This window comes from Phragmites australis, chromosome 11 (genome assembly GCF_958298935.1).
Source record: "Phragmites australis chromosome 11, lpPhrAust1.1, whole genome shotgun sequence".
Classification (NCBI taxonomy): Eukaryota; Viridiplantae; Streptophyta; class Magnoliopsida; order Poales; family Poaceae; genus Phragmites; species Phragmites australis.
In genome coordinates, this window is record NC_084931.1 from 22332531 (window position 1) to 22358311 (window position 25781).

At 41.1% G+C, this 25781-nt stretch overlaps 1 protein-coding gene across 1 annotated transcript; it reads left to right on the forward strand.

The window, feature by feature from the left end:
- Positions 1–8618: 8618 nt before the first annotated feature.
- On the forward strand, positions 8619–19917 carry LOC133884414 (DUF21 domain-containing protein At4g14240-like). The gene is made up of 13 exons (XM_062323813.1): positions 8619–9172; positions 11064–11140; positions 11774–11857; positions 11930–12043; positions 16323–16409; positions 16498–16569; positions 17166–17233; positions 17783–17870; positions 17953–18026; positions 18197–18563; positions 18649–18695; positions 18784–18865; positions 19449–19917. Exons 1-13 carry the CDS (start codon positions 8860–8862, stop codon positions 19566–19568), a joined length of 1593 nt encoding a protein of 530 aa, XP_062179797.1. The 5' UTR covers positions 8619–8859; the 3' UTR covers positions 19569–19917.
- Positions 19918–25781: the final 5864 nt, after the last annotated feature.

Consider the following 25781-nt stretch of genomic DNA (forward strand, 5'->3'; position numbering starts at 1 on the left):
GGAAAAGGAGAGGTCATTAGTTTAGGTAAAATTGCTATCTCAAATGATCATTCTATCTTAAATATGTTGTTAGTCAAATCTGCTAAAATTTATTGTCCGTATCACAACTTTGTGAAATGGGATACAACTATCTTTTTAGTAATGAGGGTGTGACCGTCTTTAGAAGGAAAGACTCATCAATAGTTTTCACCGGTCGTTTGAAGGGCAAACTTTATCTTGTTGATTTTTCAATGGATGAAGCGGAGCCTAAGACTTGTTTGATTCCTAAGTATAGCATGAGCTAGTTATGGCGCCGTCGACTAGCTCATGTTGGTATGATAAATTTTTCTAAACTTCTAAAGGGGGAGCACATCCTATGACTAACAAATATTTCTTTTGAGAAAAATAGAATTTGTAGTGCATGTCAAGTGGGAAAGCAAATTGGAACTCCTCACCCCGCCAAGAATGTGATGATGACCACATGGCCATTGGAGCTTCTTCACATAGATTTATTTGGATCAATCGCCTACATAAGCATTGGCTGTAATAAATATGGTTTTGTTATTGTTGATGATTATTCTCATTTCACTTGGGTATTCTTTTTGCATGATAAGAGTGAAACACAAGCCATATTCAAGAAATTTGTTAAAAGAGCTCAAAATGAATTTGATGTGAAGATCAAAAGGGTGAGAAGTGATAACGGAAGCGAATTTAAGAATACACAAGTTGAAGAGTTTCTTGATGAAGAAGGGATCAAACATGAATTCTTGGCACCCTACTCCCCTCAACAAAATAGGGTTGTCGAGAGGAAGAATAAGACTCTCATAGAGTCGGCAAGGACCATACTGGATGAATATAAGATTTTGGATCAATTTTGGGCAAAGGCCATCAACACCTCATGCCATAACATCAGCGATTATATCTCCACAAGATCTTGAAAAAGACCACCTACAAGATCCTAATCGGTAACAAGCTAAATATATCTTACTTTAGAGTTCTTAGTAGTAAGTATTACACTCTAAATAAGAAAGCCAAAATTTCTAAGTTTTCACCTAAGGTAGTTGAAGGTTTCATACTTATCAGTACCAGTTGGTAAAAACAAACTGGCACAGATATTACACATATCAGTGTCGGTTAGTATTACCAACCGACACTGATATGTGTACTATCAGTACCGGTTGGATCCATAAACGGGCACTGATAGTGATTTCAGTATCGGTTCCATACCCGGCACTAATAGTCACAAACTATCAGTGCCTAATCAGTGTCAATTCAAAACCCGCCACTGATGACGATTTTGAACCAACACTGATGAGGGTTTCTGCAATAGTGGTAGCATAGACCATTCGCTTTCCTGTAGTCATGAAGCATGTTGTAACTAAAATATCTACCATGTTGTAACTAGAGTGTATACCATGTTGTAACTAGTACTCACTCGACAATACATTATCGTAACCAGAGTATCTAATATGTTATAACTATATTGTTGTAATTAGAGTGTCTACAATGTTGTAACTATGCTTATCGTAACCAAAGTATCTAATATGTTATAACTATATTATTGTAAGTAGAGTGTCTATCATGTTGTAACAATGCTGTTCAATATGTTGTAAGTCGACTGTCTCTGAATCATAACTATAACTCAAGTTGTAACTATAGTATAGCACAAAGCGTAATTAGATGTCTATCATACTATAACTATATAACGATCCTAAAACTTCATTAAAATATAGTCTTCATGGATCGCATTTTGTTAAGTGTATTTTTTTTTCAACAATATGCTTCAAACGGATCGAAAATCGGATATGTGGTTCTAGAGATATTGCATTTTAACGATTCGAATCAATAAAAGAATCTCCACATACATGGTCTGGTGGGTGGGTTGGATGTGTACGTGACATCAGCGGATTGTCTTTCTTGGTTTGTTGACTCATCGAAGGTTCAACAAGGGCGCATGCGGGAAGAAGCTGGCTCGGTCGGCCACAGTGCGTAGCATAGGTCTGTTCTGCGCCTATGCGCATAATAGACCTGTTGTATATATATTTGCAAAATTATACAGCCATTTCAAAAATTACAATAATATGCTACCGTCGCCCATTCATTAGGCGTGAGCAAAGTCTCACTCCATGAACGGGCGACACCTTATGGACTCCACCGGTCAGATATTAAAAAATGTGGTGATGTGCCACATGTCGCCCGTTCATCAAGCTAGACCTTGTTGTCGCCCGTTGAATGGGCAAGACCTTGGTCTCGCCTAGTGAATTTAATTTTACTCGTAGTCAACAGGCGACACAATGGTACTTCTCTGTGGTGGATCGTACTTGTAGTTGCGGCACATGAAGAATCTTCGTCTCGTTCATTAAGGACACCTTGTTGTGGCTGAATTTAATTTTATTTGTGGTAGAATAGGCGTCTATGCATCGCAATTTTTTTGTTATTGATTCATCCAATGCCATTAGATGTTTATACGATATTTTGCATACTCAGATTTGACGAAAACAAAAAGTTGGACATTGTGATTTTAATGGGAACTGCAACATACACGGTTGGTAGCATGTATGGTACATGATCATTATAACATAAACAGTACCGTGTCTAAATCTAGCATTCCTCAGGGAATGTAAACAACAAGATTACAATATTTAATCTACTGAGTGCAATATGGGTCCTGCCTCATCCACTCGATGTGCCCTCTTGTGCTTCCTCTCCCTCTCCGCTCCACGAGCCTCCGCAATCATGTGGTTATACTCCTCCATCATCTTTTGTTGATCCTCCTAAATGCACTTGCACATAGCCTCCATCCTCTTGTCGGCTTCCATCTCATGAAAGTGTCTCCAAGTGGTGTGGTGCTGAGTGTGAAGGAGGAACACATCCGCTTCCGACTGCTCAGTATCCAGCCACTGTAAGAAGTTACATGGGGGTGGTGGCGACTTCAATAAAGATCAAAATGTTAAGTAGTAAATCTTAGTTGTTTTTGTAGTAGTTTGGCAAGAAGTTATTACCAGGCAGCAAGACCCAACAATAGTGCTTCCCTGGGGTGGATCTTACTCGTAGTTATGACACATGAAGAACCTCCTTTCGTAGGTGTAGGAGAACTCAGAGGTCTTCATGACCCTACAAAGGTCTCCACACCAGCATATGGGCACTTCGACCCCATTAGGTGTAGTATCTGGCAAGTATTTCTTGGGGAAAGGATCAGATATCATTTTCATTGGAGTTGTGGAGGTTGATGCTATTGGTTTGGTTATACATGTGGCCAGGAGATCATTTATTTATACAGTGGATTCATGTTGGTGTATGGACTAAGTTCACGAAAATCGGTCCTGTGAAAGCAATTGATTTTGCAGTAATGTGTGATCATATTAACTGAAAATGCTACTTATGATAAGCCTACTTCTGAAAATGTTACTTTTGAAAAGCTTACTTCTAAAAAGTCTACTTCTCAAAAGCCTACATTAAAAAGGCTATGTCTGAAAATGTTACGTCTGAAAATGCTACTTCTGAAAAGGCAAGGTCAGAAAAAGGTTGGTCTGAAAAGGCTATTGATGAGAAGGCTAAGTCTGAAAAGGCTAGGTCTAAAAATGGATTGCATATTTTATTATCACGATTGGATGTGTGCAGATAATACAAATTTGACAGTAATATTACATCATAGTAAAAGGACGTATGCTGCTACAATGCATCTATAAAATGCTCATGTACATAGAAATTAAAGCCATAACGATCAATGGAGGCTAAGTGTGGGAAGGGTGAGGAAGAAGGGGGTGGGGTGGCCAGCGATGAGATGGGAGAGTTCATTTAGTCCAACTGAGTATGAGGAACCTCTCTACAACTTTCTTTTGCGAGAAGGAGTGATTTTCATTCTCCAAGTCACATAAGGATTTGTGTGTTCTAATGTACGATAGGAGTATTTCTCAACCCACGTGTGCACATGAGACACAAACGTGCTTGTGCTATGATCCCCCTTGCACATCAACCTACAAAAATATAAGCACATGAAAAAAGGTGCAGCATCGTCTCCAATGAAAAGGTAATTACAATGTTACACATATGTGTATGTTGCTAGGAACCATCCTAGTGAGCGGGAGTGGGAACGCATGTAACTTCCCGAACTGTCGCATCACACGATGCGGAGAGTACTTATCGACGTAGATATCGCAAACAAGGGCGCACTGTGTGAGCAAGTACTCTCGGTCCTGTAAGCACATCACCAGAAGTCCAAGCGGAGCACGTTGCAGTACCTCATCCTCCGTGTAAGGCCTCTAGCGGACGTTGTTCACCGTCAGTTCATCGAACTGGTGAACAAAGTCCAGGTATGAGCGATGTGTCTACCACCAGACAAAGTCAACCGTGCAACCAAACTAAATTAGAGAAACAAAAAATAAAGTAATAAACAAAATGTGCAAAGTTCATAGCTCTTATCCTATGTCTGCACCACAACGAGCCCAAGATCGGGTCGTTGATGCTGTCGGTAGGTACTGGTACGCGCTATGGTCGACAAGGGCCCTGTTGATCGCGAAGCACTCGTATGACCACATCTGAAGCTACAGGGGACATCTGGTGAGAATCGTGTTGCCATCAGCTTCGTGCGGGCATTACGCAGGCCACGGTACGTCACAACCAACACACTAAAAGCACAGTTGTACTGTGGGACATCCCTCGGGTCGGTGTTCGTAACCTTTCTAGCATAGGAGATCATGCTCCTTAAGATCATGTTGCCGTGAGTCTCGGTGAATATGTTCCACCCAAACAACCACATGAGGTACACCTCTAAGTAGTGGGAAACATCCTAGTCCCTTGCCAGTGGGTGGATATTGTCTGTTTATTACAGAAGAAACAATTACAAATATATTCATCGATTAGTAACGTAAAGGATATGAAAAAATAGTACAAAACGAATGTACCACAAACTGAATGAGAAAGACCTTTGTCGGGCTGTGCTTATCAGACCTTGGAAAAGACCTGAACAGGGCTAGGCCATCCCTTCGTTGAACAATGGAAAAGTGTCATGCAACTCATCGCGCTACACCACGCCCATGTCCCTCGCTCCAACAGCGGCACCCGCATAAGGGAGGCCCATCAGTAGGGAGACGTTCTCAAGCATGAGCGTTATCTCATCGCATGGGAGGTGGAACATGTGTGTCTTGGGACGCCACCTGTCGACAAGAGCCGTGAGTAGGGCCCTGTTGTAGCTGAATTGTGTGGGCGCCTCCAAGACCCCCACCAATGTGTCCACCTCCACTTGCTAACATAGTGGAAGTAGCCCAACAGCACACAACCTGTAAATATAATACAGTTATCAAGCAATACTGATAACAAGTCGTATAAAATGTTACATTCGAATTGTATAAACCTTGGGATCCAGCGCGAGTCAACCCTAATGAGCTCATCCAGCACACGAGGCTATAGTACCGGGAGCTCCTCAGTCTGCATGGTGATGTGGTACGAACGATGCCTAACGTCTAACTAAGGGTCAAGCAGCTCTAGTGCGCCATACCTGCATGCTCACAAGTTATTTATAATTTGATAAGAAAAACAAATACAGAGTAACAAGTAAGCATGCAACATATAATATGAAATAATAGATTATTCAAAGCATATACAAATATGTTAATGAATCACAACTTAACACAATACAACATGAAACATAGTGATAGTCTCATTACTATAACAGTAAGCTACAATGTTATGCACACAAACAACAATCACTTCATGAATTACAATATTAATCAAACTCAATGAGTCGATGAAGCCGATGATCGATAAGCACGAGTACGTCTCCTATATACAACTGAGTCAAAAGAACCTGCTTCTATGGAGTTGACACTTGGAACACCAACGATGCATTTCTTATCTCACTGGTCAGTTCAGTCTGATAATCAGATGAATAAACACCATCCAAATCGACATCCTCATTACCCTCATCTTCATCATTCCTCCTCCACATACCCCCACCTTACATCTCCTCAACTGCCTCCTTAATCTTTCACTGCACAAGCAACATAGGTGACCAACCTTTTTTGCACAACACCCTGCAGGTACATCCTCCAGACTTGATCTACCGTGAGCGGGTGCACTTTCTAGTACACACCATCTCTCATACAGTTTCCCACAATGCTAATGGTCATCTCTTAAACCTTGACGTCTATTTTAAAACCCCGCATCAACTAGACGTACAAGTGTTCGACACTCTTCTACATAGGTTTGTAGATACACTTGTCTATTGACTCAAATACGGATAATACTACCCTTTCTGAACCATATAATATTTCACTATCCCCATAAAAAATCATAAATTGTCACTTATCTGACATACCTGCAAACCATCAATAAAAAAATCTAACATTATTGTGACAAAAAAAATTATGTAAAACTATATCTACAATAATGCAACATTCCTTAAAAACATGGGCCAACAGTTAATGTACATTGCAACAAAATATCTCCATGTTGTAACATCAAATACTTCTAAATCCTACATCTACTATCTCAGTTATGTTTACACTCTATTTTTAAATCCTACATCTAATACCTAACATAGCCACTAGACATAGGTTAAAATATAGATCTAGGTTTATAATTAGGGTTAGACATAGTTTAGAAATTAGATCATATTTGTACGCATCTTTTATGAATAAAATACTATCGGGTTTGTAAAAAAATCCTACATATAACCTCTAACCTATATCAAAATTTAGTACTAGTGGCTATCCTATCGGATTTGAAAAAAAAAACAAATCAAAATACGTACATCTTTTCTCCAGCAGGACTTCACCTCCAATTTCTCCTCCCTCCCCTCCCCTCTCCTCTCCTCTCCTCCCTCTCTTTCGGGTAGGTTAGAATCAAATAGGGCCTAACATCGGCAGGGCCGGCGCGACAATTTTTAGACCCAAAGGATCTCACCTAAACAATGGGCAACACCTTTTGAGTGGATCCACCAGGCATCGTTGCAAGAAAGGTCTCCCTCGTTCAGCGAGTGAGAGCAAGGTCATACCGGCTGAATTGGCGAGACCCCACATCATCGTATTTTTTATTACTTGATCAGTAGGGTCTACAAGGTGTCGTCTGTTCATAAGGCGAGACCTTTCTAGTCTATTATTATAATATTTTGAAATGGTAGTTAATTTTGCAAATTTGAAAGAAAGAATATAAAAAATTAGTTGTAAATGTAATTGCCCTGGCCCTGCAACCAATCTGGCTGAAGGCACAATCAGGATGGGCCTTATCGTCTGTAAGCTGAGAAACAATTTTCATCATTTTGCAAAGCCATTTCTGGTCATCTGACTATGTAAGTCATGTTTGATGTCGATCTACTATTCTCTTTGTGATGGTTGCCCTCGAGAGTGACAGCAATATATTGACCCTCTTTGCGTCAAGCATGCATTTACACTACCAGTATCTTTCTTTAAAAGATACAAATACATTTACGAAATTTAAAGATTAACAAGCCATTATAGGCACTCGATATCCGTCGGTTATCATAAAAGAAATTTTTTGTCTTAATGAGATAAACAAAGATGAAAATTAGGGTTTGATCCTTGGACGCAGAGGGTAAAACCACCTCGATTAATTATATAAGCTAAAATTTGATTCTCACACTACCAGTATATTGTAGGAGAAGCTTCTGGGGTTGGTGAAAATTTCCATGGCTTTTTTTTTATCGATAGGTAGCTTTCGTATTCTTAACGCTTCCCAAGTGAGACGAAAGTAAAATACAAACATCAGCATCACTCCTCGAAAATAAAACAATTTTGAACGCGATCCGTTATCTACAAGATTTATGGTACTCAACAAAAGGCCAAAGTTTTGTTCAAAAGGAAATAAAAGATAATTCGTCTGACAAACTGTCATCTTCGTAATATTGTACAATACGATGAACACTTATCACACCCCCTTCTGATAACTGGTTGACAAGCCACATCAGATAGATATGTGACTTGCCCGAAAGCTAAAGTTTGGATGACCTACTTACAAAACTCTTCCGAGACAGTGCATCATGCTTACAAATCGTCAATAGCACATTGATGTAACAAACAGTACTTACATATCACTAGGGCTTGTTTGGATATTACATCGTTTCAAAACCAAATTTTTTAAAAGACCACAATTGGTGGAAACTACAATTTTACAGTACTTGAAAAAACTGTGACACGGTCGATGGTTGCAGTATTTGGTGCAATATTTTGATGTTAGAAATAGATATATTTTGAGAACTAAATTTTGATTTAGATGGTTAGTGGATGCGGTTATATTTTATTGTGTGTCTTATTAAGACATAGTTTTTCTTTCAACGCGACCACGTACCTATTGACAGCGAGAGTCTGTGATGCGGAATATATACATCTATAAATTGTATTGGTATTTTTAAAAAAGAAATAGACATATTCATGATGACATTTTCCAATTACGGAAGACAAAGTAACTGTATGAATTGTATTGGTGTTTAAAAAAGAAATAAACATATTCATGATGATATTTTCCATCACGAGAGACAAAGTGACTGAATTAGCAAGGCACTATCACAATCACATCATTATTATCAATGTAAGCCATCATAAAGCCCTTCTTTTTTCTATGTCTAGTCACGAACTCACGATGCCGCTTTTATAAACTCAAGTGCAAATGCGAGCACGACGTCCGGCACGGGGGAGCTAAGGGACGGGCCAGGTGGCCCACCGTTCCGCCCACGTGTCAGCCTCCGCAGCCGTCCGATCGACCGCCATCCCCCAACCTGGCCGCGGCCGCACCCGACGGCCTCCACGCCGCACCACCTTGTCCTCTTCCTCCCCAGACGCCACCTCTCCACCTGCTTATACGGCGCCCACGCATCGGGCTGCGGAGGCGGGCTTGGCTCTGACTCATCGGCGCCGGGCGGGTGCGATGGCGGCGGCGGCGGCTGGAAGGGCGCGGGCGGTGAGCCTGGCGGCGGCGGTGCGGGTGGTGGCGGCGACGGCGCGGCCGGCGTCGAGCGCGGCGGCGGCTGCGGCGGGGGTCGGCGCGATGGCGCTGATCGTGGAGGGGGAGGACACGCCGTTCGGGTCGCTGGGGTGGTGGGCGTACGCGGGCATCTCCTGCTTCCTCGTGCTCTTCGCCGGGATCATGTCCGGGCTCACCCTGGGACTCATGTCGCTCGGCCTCGTCGAGCTGGAGATCCTCCAGCGCAGCGGCACCGACGCCGAGAAGGCGCAGGCTGGTCGGATCCGAAACCCTATCCGTTCCCCCTGTTCCCCTCGTTGTGCTCCATCTGGTTGCCGTGGTAGGAGTGGCCCTTAGGATTTGTGGTTGTGGGATCACTGTGTCGTGCTATGTTACTTACATCGGGGAATGGGGATGAGAGCATCGTACCGAATTGTCCATTTTCTGCAATTTTGAAGATTAGAGTGTGTTCGGTATCTCGTGGTGAATTTTTCTGGCCCCGACCGTAAGGCTGCTAGGTTTTGCATGTAGGGTTAATGGCCGTGAGGATATGATAGGATGCTAATGCTGACATATTATTTTAAATTAAAGTGTTAGGAAAGGAAAGTAGAATAAACAAAAAAAGCTAGAAAGGAAATCAGGGAATAAGAAAATGCAATGTCGATGAGAATTGTCTTCATCTAAGATTCGCCTCTTTCTGGGGAGATACAAAATGATACATCAGGCAAGTGGGAACTGGAAGTATTATGCAATGACAAGCATAAAAGGTGTCCGCCCGGGAGCTTCCTGGATATGCCATGTTTGTTTGCCGGGGTGGCGTGCTGCTATGGCTTTTCTTCACGTAATATATTCTGTAATCTTGGTGTTTTTGTTTGACCTGCTGATCTTCTGCGAGTTGCTCAAGTTACTGTCTGAAATGACATAGCTGGGAATCTCAAATCTTCATCAGCTCATCTAATGCATATGTTAGCAATTTTCAGTTTATATGTGGCAATGATGCTGCTTATTCAGTGTGAATAGCTACACATAGCCTCTTTCAGCGCCTCTTTTTTTAATTATCGACTAATGTTTCTATTGCTCTCCTCTTTTGAATTCCAGCAATAATATTATAATTTCCCTTTGTTCAAGAGTCGGCTTTGAGCCCTTATTTATTTGCTTTGGTGATGGATGAGGTCATAAGGGACATTCAAGGAGATATCCCTTGGCGTATGCTCTTTGCTGACGATGTGGTGTTAGTTGACAAGAGTAGGATATGGGTTAATAGGAAATTGCAGTTGTGGAGATATACTTTAGAATCGGAAGGTTTTAGACTTAGTAGGACCAAAACAGAGTATATGAAGTGCGGTTTTGGTGATACTAGGCACTGGGGAGAAGATGTTAGTCTCGGTGGAGAGGTGGTTTCCAAGAAGGATACCTTTGAGATCGATGCTATAGAAGGATGGTGATATTGATGGAGATGTTAGTCGTAGAATCAAAAGCTGGATGGATGAAATAGTGCCAAGCTTATGGTATCCTTTGTGACAAGAGGGTGCCACAAAAGCTAAAAGGTAAGTTCTATGGGACGACTATTCGACCTATTATGTTGTATGGTGCCGAATGTTGGTCAACTAAAAGACAATAAGTGTAGCAGAGATGCGTATATTGCGATGGATTTGTGGCCGTACAAGAAAGGATCGGATTCGAAATAATGATATATGTGATAGGGTAGGGGTAGCATTAATTGAAGAAAAGCTTGTTTAACATCAGTTGAAATGGTTTGGACATATCCAATAGAGGCCTCTAGAGTTATCTGTGCATAGCGGGATACTGAGGCGCGCTGATAATGTGTAGAGGGGTAGATGTCGATCAAACCTAACATGGGAGGGGTCTATAAAGAGAGACTTGAAGGAATGGAATATCCCCAAAGAACTATCCACGGATAGAAACGCGTGGAAGTTAGCAATCCACGTGCTAGAATAATAATTTATGCATCAGTCTTCTTGTACCGTTATTACTTTTATCTTTTACTATTACTATTACCTTTATTATCATTATTGTTCTCTCATCATCTTTTTAGTTGGATCTTGTGAGTTTCATCTCTAGTCTACCCCAACTTGCTTGGGACAAAGGCTATGTTGTTGTTGATGATGGTTATGTTCTTTCTCGTGTGTTGTTTATTTTTGTTGCAGCTACCATTCTACCAGTTGTTCAAAAGCAGCACCAGCTTCTTGTCACCCTGCTGTTATGTAACGCCGCTGCCATGGAGGTAGATAATTTTGTTTACAATTTTATCAATTATCACTCTGTTTTGCACCCTAGAAGTGTACATTTGCACAAAAAAAAAGAATGCAGGGTATTGACAGATTGTTCTGTTTGATTTAATGTTTGACTTTTTAACCTATAATGTATTGAGAGAGGAAAACAGTATTCCGAATTTGCCTCTAATGGTTCACTTTTTTTCGGTGTTCAACCATATCATAGCATGATTTCCAGTTAATGATTATCTGACATGTGGGAAACTGGGAATGAATGAAGTTTAGATAAGATTGAGAATCGTATTTATTGCATCCACTATAAATTAAAGTTTATTTTCCAAGTTATTGTGCATGTGTATTTCTTTGATCATCCAATGTTTTGCATCAACTGATCTGCAGCATAGGGAAGTTGGTGCATGCATGTCCAGATATTATTATTGCGCCTCATAATAAATTTATTACCATTCTTATTGCAGTGAAGTTATTTGTGCTTGTTGACACTCATGTTCACCATCCACTTCATTTCCGAATCGTAAAGTCATTGATAGATAGAGTACCGATTCTTTTTTTAACCTCATATCTTTTGCAGTCTATTTTGTTTTAACCTATTGACTCTTCCATTTACCTCTTTGTGGTCTTTGCAGGCACTTCCTATATTTCTTGACAGGATTTTTCATCCTGTTGTTGCTGTTATATTGTCAGTGACGTTTGTTCTTGCCTTTGGAGAGGTACTTATATGATGTTTGAATATTGCTATGTTTTCATTGGATAGTCTGATTGATTTAACGTTCTAACACCAGGTTATACCACAAGCAATCTGTACTAGGTATGGTTTGGCAGTGGGTGCTAACTTTGTATGGCTTGTACGCATCCTCATGGTCATCTGTTATCCTATTGCTTACCCTATAGGAAAGGTAAATCAACAAAATCACTTGATTAAATTCAAAGTTCCTACTGTATTGCAGTTCCATTGAGCTTTGCTACTGTACTGCTATTCCATTGAGCTCCTCTTGTGCTTCTGAGTCTTCTTTTCATTCAGTTATATGCAATAGCTCATGAACTTGGTTACCGATTGACATTTTGCTATACACTGTTCTTGAAGATACATTTTGCTATTTCCCATGTTATCATGTTATATTCCTCAAAAAGTGCACACTAGTTCTCACTTTCTTTTTCCATGGAGACCAGTTGCATGTGAGATTTTTTTGTTAAGATTTGTCAAACTTATTGACCTGCCTTGTGAAGCGCAGTAGAGCTTGAAGATTCTAACTGGTGATAATACCTTACAAATTAGCCCTTGGCACAGGTGTAATTGGAAATTCGTGTCTTAACACTTTGCATTAACTTAGAGTTGGTTGATAGATGCACTTTGCTGTAGCAGGTATCAAGCTTATATTACTAAAAGCCATTTGTGATGAGTTACTCAACTACTACTACTACTACAACAACAACAAATCCTTTTAGTGCTAAGCAAGTTGGAGTAGGTAGAGATGAAACCCACAAGATCCAATTAAAAAGATGATGAGATAATAATAATAATAATAATAATAATAAAGGTACTAGTAATAGTAAAATATAGTAAAGGTAATAACGGTATAAGGAGACCGATACATAAGTTATGGTTTTGGCATGTGGATTGCTAACTTCCATACGCTTCTATCTTTAGGGATATTTCATTCCTTCAAATCTCTCTTTACATACTCCTTCCATGGCAGGTTTGGGCGACTCCTGCCTCTCTTTGCATTATCAGTGCACCTTAGTATCCCGTTATGCACAGATGACTATGAAGGTCTCCGTTGGATATGTCCAAACCATCTCAACTGAGTTAGACAAGCTTTTCTTCAATTGGTGCTACACCTACTATATCATGTATATCATCGTTTCGGATGCGCTCCTTTCTTGTATGGCCACAAATCTATCACAACATATGCATCTCTGCTTCACTTAATTGCTGGACATGTCGTCTTTTAGTTGGCAAACATTCTGTGTCATACAACATAACGGTTTGAATCGCTGTCCTATAGAACTTACCTTTTACCTTTTGTGGCACCCCTTTGTCACAGAGGATGCTAGAAGCTTGGCACCATTTTATCCATCCGACTTTGATTCTATGACTAACATCTTCATCAATAACATCTCTTTGTAGCATCGATCCAAAGTATCAAAATGTATCCTTCTTGGGAACCACCACTTCATCGAGACTAACATCTTCCCCCTCATGCTTAATAGCACCAAAATCGCACCTCATATACTCGATTTTGGTACTACTAAGTTTAAAACATTTCGATTCTAAAGTCTGTCTCCACAACTCCAATTTCCTATTAACCCATATCCTACTCTCGTCAACTAGCACCACAACGTCAGCAAAGAGCATACACCAAGGGATATCTCCTTGTATGTCCGTTGTGACCTCATCTATCACCAAAGAAAATAAATAAGGGTTTAAAGATGACTCTTGGTGTAGTCCTATTTTAATTAGAAAGTCATCGGTATCACCATCACTTATCTGAACACTTGCCACAACATTATTGTGCATATCCTTAATGAGGGTAATGTACTTTTTGGGGGCTTTGTGTTTCTCTAAAGCCTGTCACATGACATTCCTCAATATTTTATCGTAAGCCTTCTCCAAATCAATGAATACCATGTTCTAAGTTCTTTTGCTCCCTATATCTCTCCATAAGTTGTCTTATCAAGAAAATTGCTTCTATGGTCGACCTCCAGGCATGAAACCAAATTGGTTTTGGTAATGCCTGTCATTCTTCTTAGGTAATGTGCTCAATAACTCTCTCCCATAGCTTCATTGTATGACTCATCAACTTAATTCCACGGCAATTAATACAGCTTTGAATATCTCCCTTATTCTTGAAGATTGGTACTAATATACTTCTCCATTTTTCAAGCATCTTGTTTGACCAAAAAATGAGGTTGAAGAGCTTAGTTAGCCATACTATCGCTATGTCTCCAAGACATCTCCACACCTCAATGGGGGATACTATCAAGGCGTATCGCCTTGCCTCCTTTCATCCTTTTTACAGCTTCCTTAACCTCAGCTTCCTGAATCTTTCATACAAATTGTCTATTGGTATCATCAAAAGAGTTGTCCAACTCAATGGTAGAACTTTCATTCTCCCTGTTGAACAGTTCATCGAAGTAATCTCACTATCTAGTCTTGATCTCATCATCTCTCACTAGAAGTTGATTGATCCCATCATTGATGCATTTGATTTGGTTGACGTCCCTCGTCTTCCTTTCATGAATCTTAGCCATCTTATCGATGTCCTTTTCTCCTTCCCTTGTGTCTAGCCGCTGATAAAAGTCCTCATAAGCCTAGCCTCTTGTTTTACTCACAGCTCGCTTTGCGGTCTTCTTTGACACTTTATACTTCTCTATATTGTCCGCACTCCTGTTAAGGTGTAAGCATCTGAAATATTCTTTCTTTTATTTGATAGCTTCATAACATCCTCATTCCACCACCAAATATCTTTAACTTCGCACCTGCTTCCTTTGGTCACTCCAAACACATCTGAAACCACCTTCCTAATGCAAGTTGCCATCTTCATCCATATGTCGTTTGCATCCTCTCCTTCCAAGGGCTCTCGCTAATAATCCTCTCCTTAAACTTATGTGCCTCGTCTCCTTTGAACTTCCACCACTTCGTTCTTGCGATTTTGGCGCGCTTGCCCCATCCACGTATGTGGAAGCAAAAGTCAGCCACCATGAGCTTATGTTGAGGGACAACACACTCGTCAGGTATCACCTTACAATCTAAGCAAGTATGTATGTCCTCTCTTTCAAGGACAGTCAATCTGGTTAGAGTATTGGCCACTACTAAAGATCACTAAATGGGATTCTCTTTCTAAAGGTGTTAGCTATTATCAGGTCATTGGCCATAGCAAAGGTCAAGACATCCTCTCCCTCTTGGTTCCTACTGCCATACCCAAAGCCCTCGTGCACCCCCTTAAACCCTACATTAGATTTACCTACATGACCATTAATATCTCCTCCTTTAAAGAGCTTCTCGCTAATAGGCACAATACTAACCATGTCATCATGTCTTCCTAGAATTGCCTCTTGATGCTCATTATGACCCTACTTGAGGGGCATATGCGCTAATAATGTTCAAAACCAAATCCCCAACAACCAGCTTAACTAGAATAATCCTATCTCCTTGGCTCCTTACCTTTTGACGTCCACCACTCCATTGTTGAGGCTCTTGTCAATCAAGATGCCCACTCCATTTCTATTCGCGGTCCCCGTGTACCATATCTTGAAACTGGTATTCTCCACCTCCTTTGCATTCTGTCACTTCCATTTAGTTTCCTAGACGCATAGAATATTTACGCGTCTTATAACCGCTGTATCAACTAACTCTCACAACTTACTCGTTAGGGACCCTACATTCCAACTACCTAAACGAATCCTACTTGACTCGGCTAGCTTCCTTACCCTTCGCACCTGTCGAGTCAAATGTGAAAACCCTTGCTCTTTTTTCACTACACCTGGGTGCAGATGTAGCGCGTCACTAAGGATGCGATGACTCGATCCTTTCCCACTTATCACCGTATCCGGATCAAGATACGACATGTCACCAAGGGGGTGACTTTCCGGCCCTTGCCCATTTAACACCACACCCAGGTTCAGATATGGAGCGTCGCTAAGAGGGTTATGCCCCAACGGATTTCTAACCCATCTCCATAAGGGTGGCTGGGTTTTTTTACGTGGGCTCGCCAAGCATATCACAACCCTCCTCCTTAACCCGGGCTTGGGACCAGCTGTGTTGGTACAACATGGGTGGGGTTCCGACTATGTTGAAACAACATAGGCGGAGTTACTCTACTACACACTAAAAAAAAAATGAGTGTGTTAAGTTCCTGTGATTGAAAATCTGCAGTTAGTTCCTTATACAATCCAGTACAGCTGATTCAATGCAGATTTTGACATGGTGCAGGAACTTGATTGGAGTTTGGATATTAAAGCGCTTAAATCGAGTCATTGTACTTTTGATTTATCGCAGATCTAGTTTGTATGTAGTGTTTAGTAAAAGATGATTTGACTGCATATTTATATAACAGCATGCATCTTTGGCTTTGTTTTGTCAATATCCTTTTGTTTAAGGTTTTCTGAACTTTACGTGATTTATGGTCTATCGATTGGCTACTGAATTGGTTGAAACATGTGTTTTTTTTCCAGATCCTAGACTGTGCTCTTGGGCATAATGAGTCTGCACTTTTTAGGCGAGCTCAGTTGAAAGTTCTAGTTTCGATCCATAGCATAGAGGTAACATGATCATAAACTTCTCAGTTTCTTGGGAAGTTTACATGTTCAACTAGGGTTATGTCACAGTTACATGTTTCTACTGTGACAGGCTGGTAAGGGTGGAGAGCTTACCCATGATGAGACTACGATCATAAGTGGGGCCTTGGACCTGACCGAAAAGGTTTACATCATATTCATAATTTAAGACCTATTTTTTATTTTTTGTAGTACTGAACTAATGCTTGTATCTGAAGGGAACACTGTTAATAAAGATCCAAATGAACTTGGTATAAAGTCAGATGTTGCTTCACTTGTTATTATGTAAACAGTTGCTTTTGGTAAATTTGGTGGTATTAGAATAAATGAGTTATGATTCTCTTTTGTCTTTTACCTGTTAGCATTCAACATTGAGCTGGGATATCTAATGATCTCCTGTATTAGATTTGTATTTTTTTTATGATTTATCTCTCTCCTATTTTTGTTTGAGCATACAACGATTTCCAGTTCCACGTTATGGTGCTCATTTAGAAACAGTTTAATCTATGTTGCAATTCTTGTGCAACTGAAGAGCATGCAGGTTCTCTTGCGTTGAATTTATTTCAAGGTTCTTCAGTAATTTATATGTTTGACTGCTTAGAAAGCAAATTGACATGGTGGTTCAGATTTTGCAGCACAGTGCTCAATGAGAAATAGTTCGCATGATTTAGCTGACAATTACAAAACCTGAATGCTTCTAGTTGAATTCAACGGGAATTTTATTACTCTCTGTGTGTGCAGACTGCTCAAGAAGCTATGACGCCTATTGAGTCAACTTTCTCACTAGATGTGGACTCCAAATTGGATTGGTAATACTACATTGCCAATTATGAAACCATAGCCCATGCTTATTTTTCTTGTTTTTGATCTTAAATTCATTTTCTGTGTGCTGTGCTCTTATTTTATTTTGTTGTTCATTTTCATTTTCCTGCATTGCTGTCCCTTATTGTCGTATCTTTATGTGTATAATTTTGGTACTGGTAGTTGGGGTGTGTAGTGATAGTGTACCATTTAACTTAAATGAACAAATTTGAAAGTTGTTAGATTCAGATTTTTAGATTGTTTACTTAAGTTGGCTCGAGGTTGCAATGAGCACTTGACATTACTAGGGCTTATCTGGTTGTGCTATTTTGTACTTTCCGATCTGTAGCAGCAACTGCAAGCCCATTATGTAGTAGCTGATAGGAGTTTCTTTCTGGGTTATGCATTTGCATAGTTAAACTTAGAAAATGTGAAATTTTGTATGTTTCACCTACATAAGAAACATTTCTGCATATATATCCAGAGCACTGTATTATTGTATTTTGTCCATATAAACTCTTGTAAACAGCGATCTATTGGTCTATTTGTATTCACAGGGAAGCGATTGGAAAAATTCTTGCTCGCGGTCACAGCCGTGTTCCTGTATACTCGGGAAACCCTCGAAACATTATCGGTCTCCTGTTGGTAAGTTTCAGTGATATCATGAATTGCTATTCAGTGATTTGCTATACTTTAACTAACTCATAAGCATTTTGAACTTAATTAGGTGAAAAGTCTTTTGACTGTTCGTGCTGAAACAGAGACACCAGTTAGTGCTGTTTCAATTAGAAGGATTCCAAGGCATGCTCCTCATCATTTGGATTTTATTCTTACTCTAGAACCTTTATGTTTCAGTATGTGATACCATTGCTCCAATGGTTGAGTTTCGAAATATCTTCTTTTGCTGTATCATGCTTGTAAACTTGTCCGCTTTCTCCCTAACAAATAATTGCTCAAAATCCTTTTTTCAGGGTTCCTGCAGACATGCCTTTGTATGATATACTCAATGAGTTTCAGAAAGGAAGTAGTCATATGGCTGCTGTTGTGAAGGCTAAACCCAAAACCATACCACTCCCTGACAAAATTGAACCAAACACAGAAGCAGCTGGGGCAGTACAGCTGACTGTTCCCTTATTATCTAATGCTGAAGAAAGGGCAGACAATGTGGTTGTTGATATTGAAAGACCACATAACAGGCAGGTTAATGGAAACAAGCCCCATTCTATGCAGCAGAATGACCCTGCATCAAACGCAGTGCCTAGGTCATCAGAGGATAGAGATGATGGTGAGGTCATTGGTATCATCACACTCGAAGATGTATTTGAAGAACTCCTGCAGGTAAGTTAAAAAAATGTATTATTCCTTCGGGGCTAGTGTTACCATTTTGATGATCTGTCTCAGCTTGAGTTTTCTAATTTTGCAGGAGGAGATAGTGGATGAGACTGATGAATATGTCGATGTTCATAAAAGGTATACCTCGTCCTTAAAGCAACTACTTTCTTCTGCCATTCCTCAACTTTTGCTTAGTAGAAAGCAACTAATTCTCGCTCCCTTACAGGATCCGAGTGGCTGCTGCTGCTGCTGCATCGTCAGTTGCAAGGGCTCCATCAGTCAGGAGATTAACTGGTCAAAAGGCTGCAGTAAGTGACACTTTTCTGCTAAGGTTTTATAAAATGTGGCCAGCAGGCTGTAGAGTGACAATTTATATCTGGCATTCACAGTATTCTAGCACAAGTTTGTCATCATGTTGAGAAATTTGGAGTATCGGCATTTTTTAATTAATTTATTTTAGATTTGATTTGTATTAGTATTTTTTTCACAGATAGAACGCATGCAATTAAGTACTCTATTGAGACGTATATACTTCTATCACGTTGCTCCTGTAGTCCTCTTAAGACTGCATGCAATTATGTAAATGAGCTTAATCTATATTTGTTTGTTATTGCATTGCTAATGTGAAAATAGCTGCATGCTTTAAACTGAGCTGCCCCTAAACAAGCCTGCTCGAGCCTAGTTGAGCTTTGATTGAGCCAAGTACGAGCCTGCAAGCTCGGTTGAATCTCAGGCTCATTTTTAGAGATCGCTGGAGATACTTCCCTCTTTTTTAGAGATCGCTGGATATACTTCATTGGCTAGTTACTAGTGGCTTCAACTGTAGTGGTCTTATTGTACTAGTGTGAACTTAATGAATTCCTAAGCCTGTTGATTTTATTTGCTCTTCAGGGAGCACAGAATCGCCAAGGACAGCAGCCTACTGGAATTTTGAAGAAACCCACTGAAGGTGATTCAAACCCGTCAAAACAAGTGAACCTTGTGGAGCCTCTTCTGGAAAACAGGAGGTAACTCTAGAATATGTCGCATAACAGAGCGATAAAATGCACGAAAGCATGCTGGAGGAGCTTGCGTTCTTGCTATATTCAGCAAGAATTAAATACGGGTAAACTCGTTGTAAATTCTACCTAGAGCGATAGCAAGAAGTAAATACGGGTTCTTTTTTGGGGTTCTTTTTTGTTATGGACTTTGAAAGCAGATGGCTTTTTGGATCGGTTTACCTCTGACACTAGAAATGTACGCTTTTGGAGTCCTTAGTCCTAGACCTGAAAGTGATGCATATGATGTTATGATGGAAATGTTTGGCTGGAGATTGGAGAATGCGGCCAGTGATTATTGGCTTGTTTGGTTTGAGGCGATAGATCGTCCCATCTTAGTTCCAAACTTAATTTTCTTGTTTGGTTTGAGAAAAAGGATAAGTTGATCTATAATAACCTTATTCCTCGTAAGCACGTGTCTAGTGTCAACACGAGGGATGAGATCATCGCATCAAAATTCATGAGATCTCATGATGGATCATTCCATTATGGATCTGTTGACTCTTCAAACCAAACACACCTTATGTCGTTCAAACGAGGAGATTTGCTGCAAACTATTCCGCGTCCACCGAGTAGTGGCCCTTGGAATTTGGATGATGGCCTGGTGATACGTGTACACCTAATGCCTCGTTGGACGCTTGGGCTACCGAATCGTTTTTCCTTCTCTGTGGTCAACCTGAATTCTCGATGAACTTGGCTGCCAAGGAACTGACAGCCAAGACGTGTTCTGGTTTCCTATCCTGACTCGGCTCTCGAACCGCCTCGGAGCCGACGATGGACTAGCGAAACTAAACCCTTCCGATTCCGAGCCAATCGCCGGAAAACCTTCACACCATATAGCCTCTCGGCCCATAAATCCCTCCCTGTAAACCGACGACAAAAGTGCGATGGCAATCAAGGTGCTGTGCTGGTGCGGCCACTGCGGCGCGGTCCGCCGCCTCCGGGCGGAGGGCGAGTTCGCGTCCTGCGGCTCCTGCGGCAGGGTTCTCCTGGAGCTGCGGAGAGACGCGGCGGCGCGGAGGAGGAGGAGGAGAGAACACCGCGCGGCGGGTCGTGGCGGTATGGGCGCAGACGTCGGCGCGAGAACCGGACGCGTAGTCTCTGACAACGAGTCCACCGTCACGGCGTCACCCCCGGACGATCAGTGGATTCAGCAGCAGCAAGAGCAGATTCTGCCGATGTAAGGGACGACTATTTTGCGTGTTACCACACGAAAATCATATAGATGACGTTCTAATATTATGCTCGCATACATTTTTATGCGACTCTGCGTGCAATGAAGTCAGAACTTTAGTGCGGCACGTTTTCCCCCCTTTGTTGTGTTTCTACGGTTAACTGAATGCATCATGCATGCCGCTTGTTTCTGTGGGAACGCATATTTGGGCTGGGGTTGAATACACTGAACACATAACGAATTTGAGATGGGCCGGTTGAATCGAACTACATGCCAACTTGAGCTGGTATAAAACTGAGCCTTGTAGCTAGAAGGATGGGCTGGGTTAGCTAGAAGCCTAGAATGCATTCCACCTCGTGCCTGGCACTCGCCGTCTCTGTAACCTAATCTCCATCTCGATCTCAAGTCTCAAACTCTCAGTCCCTTCCGCCTAGAAAGTTCAATCCATCCCTCCCTCTATGACCTATGTCAGAGGTGGCATGCGGCAACATGGACATATGCACATGATGCGTACAAGCTCAGGGTCACGGGCGTGGCAATGCTTGGTCGGCCTCTTCTCACGGGAGTTCGGCCATGGCTATATGCTCAGGTTACTCACGTGCACCCGTTGCCATAGTGGCATGCATGGGTCAAGAATTCACCATGCTATATACGTCACGAATCAAATCCGACGTGGTGTGTAACAGGCACATTAGAGGCGTAGAAGTGCTTGATGAAATAAAACTCCATTTATCTAAAAAGTGGCATAGACGTGAATTTCTGGCTTGTTGCGATATGATATTTTCACTACCAAGGTGGAATGACTGTCTACGGTCATTACTTTTGTAAATATAGTTGAGACCTGCATCTTGTCCCTCTATAACAAAGGAGATTTACAAGTATGAGTACGAATGTACTCAATAGTAACCATATAGCAATCAGCAATCAACATGATCCAAGAAATATTCTTAGTGTTATCATTGAATTCTCAAGGTTATCCAAGTGATAACATGATGCACATTTCCCTCTATAACAAGGAGATCTACAAGGATGAGTACGAAGGTACTAAGCAAGAACCATATAGCAATCAGCAATCAACATGACCCAAGAAATATTCTTAGTGTTATCATTGAATTATCAAGGTTATCCAAGTGATAACATGATGCACATTTCGAAATAGTGTTGTTCTGAAAACACCAGTTTTAATCAAGTTTTATCTACTAGATAAACATCACAGGTTAGAACCAAGTGGCAGTTCTCTTTCTTGGTGTGAACATAGTTTCCAATTTTAGCCTGAAAACATGGAGTGAAATCACACTTATAACTCTAAGAAGATGTGCATTATTTTTTCCACAACGACAAAATGACCTCTATGTCTCACAATTCCGATTTGTAACTGGCACGATCACAACTAACATTACATTTCTTCATACTATTGGTTTGTTCCTGGACTAGCCAAAACCAAGACCAGTGTAGATATAGTAACTAGGTCCCTGCTCATCTGCAGATAGAGGGCACAAAAGTCCTTAGCTACCATCCTACATAAAATATAGCGGCCATATAATCTTGATATTCTGCCCACCTAATCTAGATCATCTGTTATACGAGATAGGTTTTAGCCCCTAGAGACACGCTAATAGGAGATACTTGGCTAAGCTTGATTCATCGAGTCTGTGGTGAATGTGCTTATTGTGGCGCCAGATGTTCAACACATGGGATTATTAACTTAGCCAAGCAAGATATGAGTCCTAGTGAGGGATTCAAGACACGCACAACAAGCATCACCTCACTAGTACTCCTCAAGTTCATGATCTCTTGCTCCATAGTCATTAGTAAAGATTAACATGGTTCTCAAATCTAGTTTGCTAGAGTACTATGAATCATATCATCAGTTCAAAACCTCACATAGAAATTAATTGATCAATATGAACAAGGATTGGAACTTTCCTACAACAACGAAGCAATCGGAATGCTAGAAATTAGAAGATTCTAATACTCCAGGGCTAGTTCAATACCTGAAAGAGTCAAATCAAAAGATTCGATCAGCACATGCTTGCTGATATAACTAATATAAAATTAGCATATACGAGTTTATGGCATAAGAACCCTTAACCTCGATCTGACAACTGATAATGGCTCTACTGGGACTAGCAAGTTCTAGCTATTTTTAGAAGTACGAGTTGAAATGATATGAATTAATCAAATTGTCTTCCTATTTCTAGCATATTTCTTAAGTTAGAAATGATTCCTTGAGATTATTAATCAAGTTTAATTTATTTTCCAAAATAAAAATATTTGGGATAAAAACTAGGTAAATGTGATATTGGGCCTAAGAATGGCCCAAGCCTGTTGGACTCAGCTCAGGCTCAAAGGCCCTAGCCCATATCTAGGCCAACTCAACCTAGCCCTACCCAACTTACTTGGCTCGGCTCAACCCACTTCAGCCCAGCCCCGCCTTAGCCTCCCTCGGTCGGGTTAGCCTGACCAAGTTGGCCACACCCAACTTCTTCTCCCTTCTGCTCTTTCTCGTGCTTCTCTCAACTCCTCTACCTAGCTCTCTGCCTTGGCCATATCATTAGCCATCCCATCATCTCCTCCATTGTGGCTCGCCTCCAGCACCTTGGCCTCCTCCTCCTTGGTTGATTTCCTTCTATCGCCCCTTCGCTCCATGGCTCCTTCGACTGATTTGGGGAGCTATAGTTTAACCATAGCCCACCCAATCCAACGATCTCGACGAGCTTGCCGGCCCACCGCCGCGTTGGTGGTTTTCCTCAGCTTCCCACCATATTTTTCTCCCTTGGCGGTGGTGTCTTCTCTCTTCATCTAGCTTGGTCGATTAGGGAACTAGGGCTAGGACCTAGCTATGCCCGCTCACCAGCTGTGATGGTCCATGGTGGCGCCATTACCTTGCTTTTGTGGTCCTGGTCATCACAATGGTTGGCTTCTCCTTTCTCGTCTTCCTCACATGGTGTTGTAGCTTGGCGGTGGTGTTGACCATAGGGGCTAGACACCGTCGTCGTGCCTTTTAGTGGCAGCCATAGATAGCGGTTGCACATTGGCCTTCCGACGACCGTGAGATGACAGTGGGCCTACTAATACTCTGGTCCCCTTGGCCTCCCTGGAGCTTGGCTCCCTGTGGTTTGTGCCTCTATACCAACCCTAGTTACTATGTTAATCCCCTCGGTTAGGCTTCAACACATTGAGATGCTTAATGAATGCTTTATTGGGATGCTTAGGAATGTTTTGTGATGCTTATGGGTGTTAGTTGATGCCATAATGATTTGATGTTTGATGGTTAGGTTTAAGTAGCATAATTTCTATGATTAAACTTATGATTAGCTAGAGTTTAAACATGGAGTGATCATAAACTATATATGAGCACAGCTATCTAGATGCAACACTTGTTAATCTTGTAATGCACCTAGTTCTTGATCCTTAGGATGGTTCTGTCCTTAGGTAGATTTTATGCTCTCTTGATCTAGGTTGATTAACCGTGTTCATATTTGAATGCTTTAGCTAAAATGCTCATGTTGACATGCTCAATCAAATCCTATACAATTCTAGTAGCAAGCATCTTGCTCAATTAACTCCTATGCAATTCTAGTTTTTTTTTTTGCATCTAAGAACATAAAAGGAAATGAAAGCAACTACTCTTATCAAGAACATACCTTGATAAAACAAAGTTGATGCTAGATGATGAGATGATATGCTTAATCTTGATGACTCCTTCTGAAGCTCCACCTTACTTTCTTTCATGGCATAAACATGTACTCATGTTAGCCATGAACTTGAGCAAGAGAAAAGAAAGGAGATGAGAGGGATGAGCTCACCTTGACCCCATTGACCGAAATGGCATTAGGGTTTTAAAGATAACCTCCCCTTCCTATTTATACTACATGATTTCTATTCTATTTGCATTTTCTTCTAACTTCCATGGCATTGTAAATTCGGTGAGGATGACACCTTACTAGGTGTTGCTTGGCATGTTTGTGGTAATTGAGATTTTGACACCTAAACTGATTATGTTACACCCTAAAACCCTAACCTAGTCATCAAGCATGCATATGCATCATGACATCATGCTTCATGTATTTGGTTTGTTTTAAGTAATTAGAAATGTTTTGGGAAACATTATGTAATCGATCAATGCGTGTTCCCATCATATATATTTATGAGTGGAAATTGTTTAGAAATAGTTAGGGAGTCCCAAAGCCAATTAGGAAGGATGGGGTGAAGAATAGGAAGAAACGGGGAAAAGAACAAGACTTTTAGCACGTGGGCCCTACCTGCGGTGTAACCGTGCCTCCCCGTAATTTGATCACCAGAACTCAGAATGACACTTGAAGCCCATCGAATGATGCTCACTCTCTTGCTCATTTCTTTCTTCTTCCTCCACCTAAATTGAAAGAGAGAGAGAGAGAGAAGAAGAGAGAGAGAGAGTGAGGGAGAGAGAGTGGGAGAGAGAGAGAGAGAGAGAGAGATAGAGGAAGGGTGACCACCACGACAGTCGGAGATTGACAGAGAAGACTTCCTCGAGCTACTCCTTGCCGTCTTCTTTGTTGGAGATGCTTCCATGCGATTTCTTCTACCTCAAGGCCAACCGCCACCCTGAAGCGCAATATTCGAATCGAAGCTTCCCTAGAGTTGGCCAACCCTCTAGAAAGCTTCCTCACACCGAGGTGAGACTTTCCCAACTATTTCCCTATCGCTCCTGATCTCTAACCGGACCCCCATTAGTTTAGACTCGAGCTCCACCTTAGTCATGGAAAATGGGTTAAATTAGGCTAGTAAAATTCATAAAAGAATTATTCTTGTGTTGGAAATGTGGCTATTTTGTAATTTGGACCCTCTGTAAAGATTGTGGTTTTGCAATTTGGTCCTTGATGCAGTTTACATGGCATCTATGCCTCGGTTTTGCTATTTCTAGAATTTTAGGGGTTTTTTTCTCAAAAATGTCATGGCTTGGAAAAGTCAAAGGTCGAATTTCTAGATTTTTGGTGATTTCCTAAAAGCCATGATAATTTACTTGTGACC

Coding starts and splice junctions, on each gene's coding strand:
- LOC133884414 (XM_062323813.1), top strand. CDS start 8,860: ATGGCGGCGGCGGCGGCTGGAAGGGCGCGGGCGGTGAGCCTGGCGGCG. Junction 12,044..16,322: donor TTGCTTACCCTATAGGAAAG/GTAAATCAACAA, acceptor TTTTTTTTCCAG/ATCCTAGACTGTGCTCTTGG. Junction 18,027..18,196: donor TCAATTAGAAGGATTCCAAG/GCATGCTCCTCA, acceptor TCCTTTTTTCAG/GGTTCCTGCAGACATGCCTT.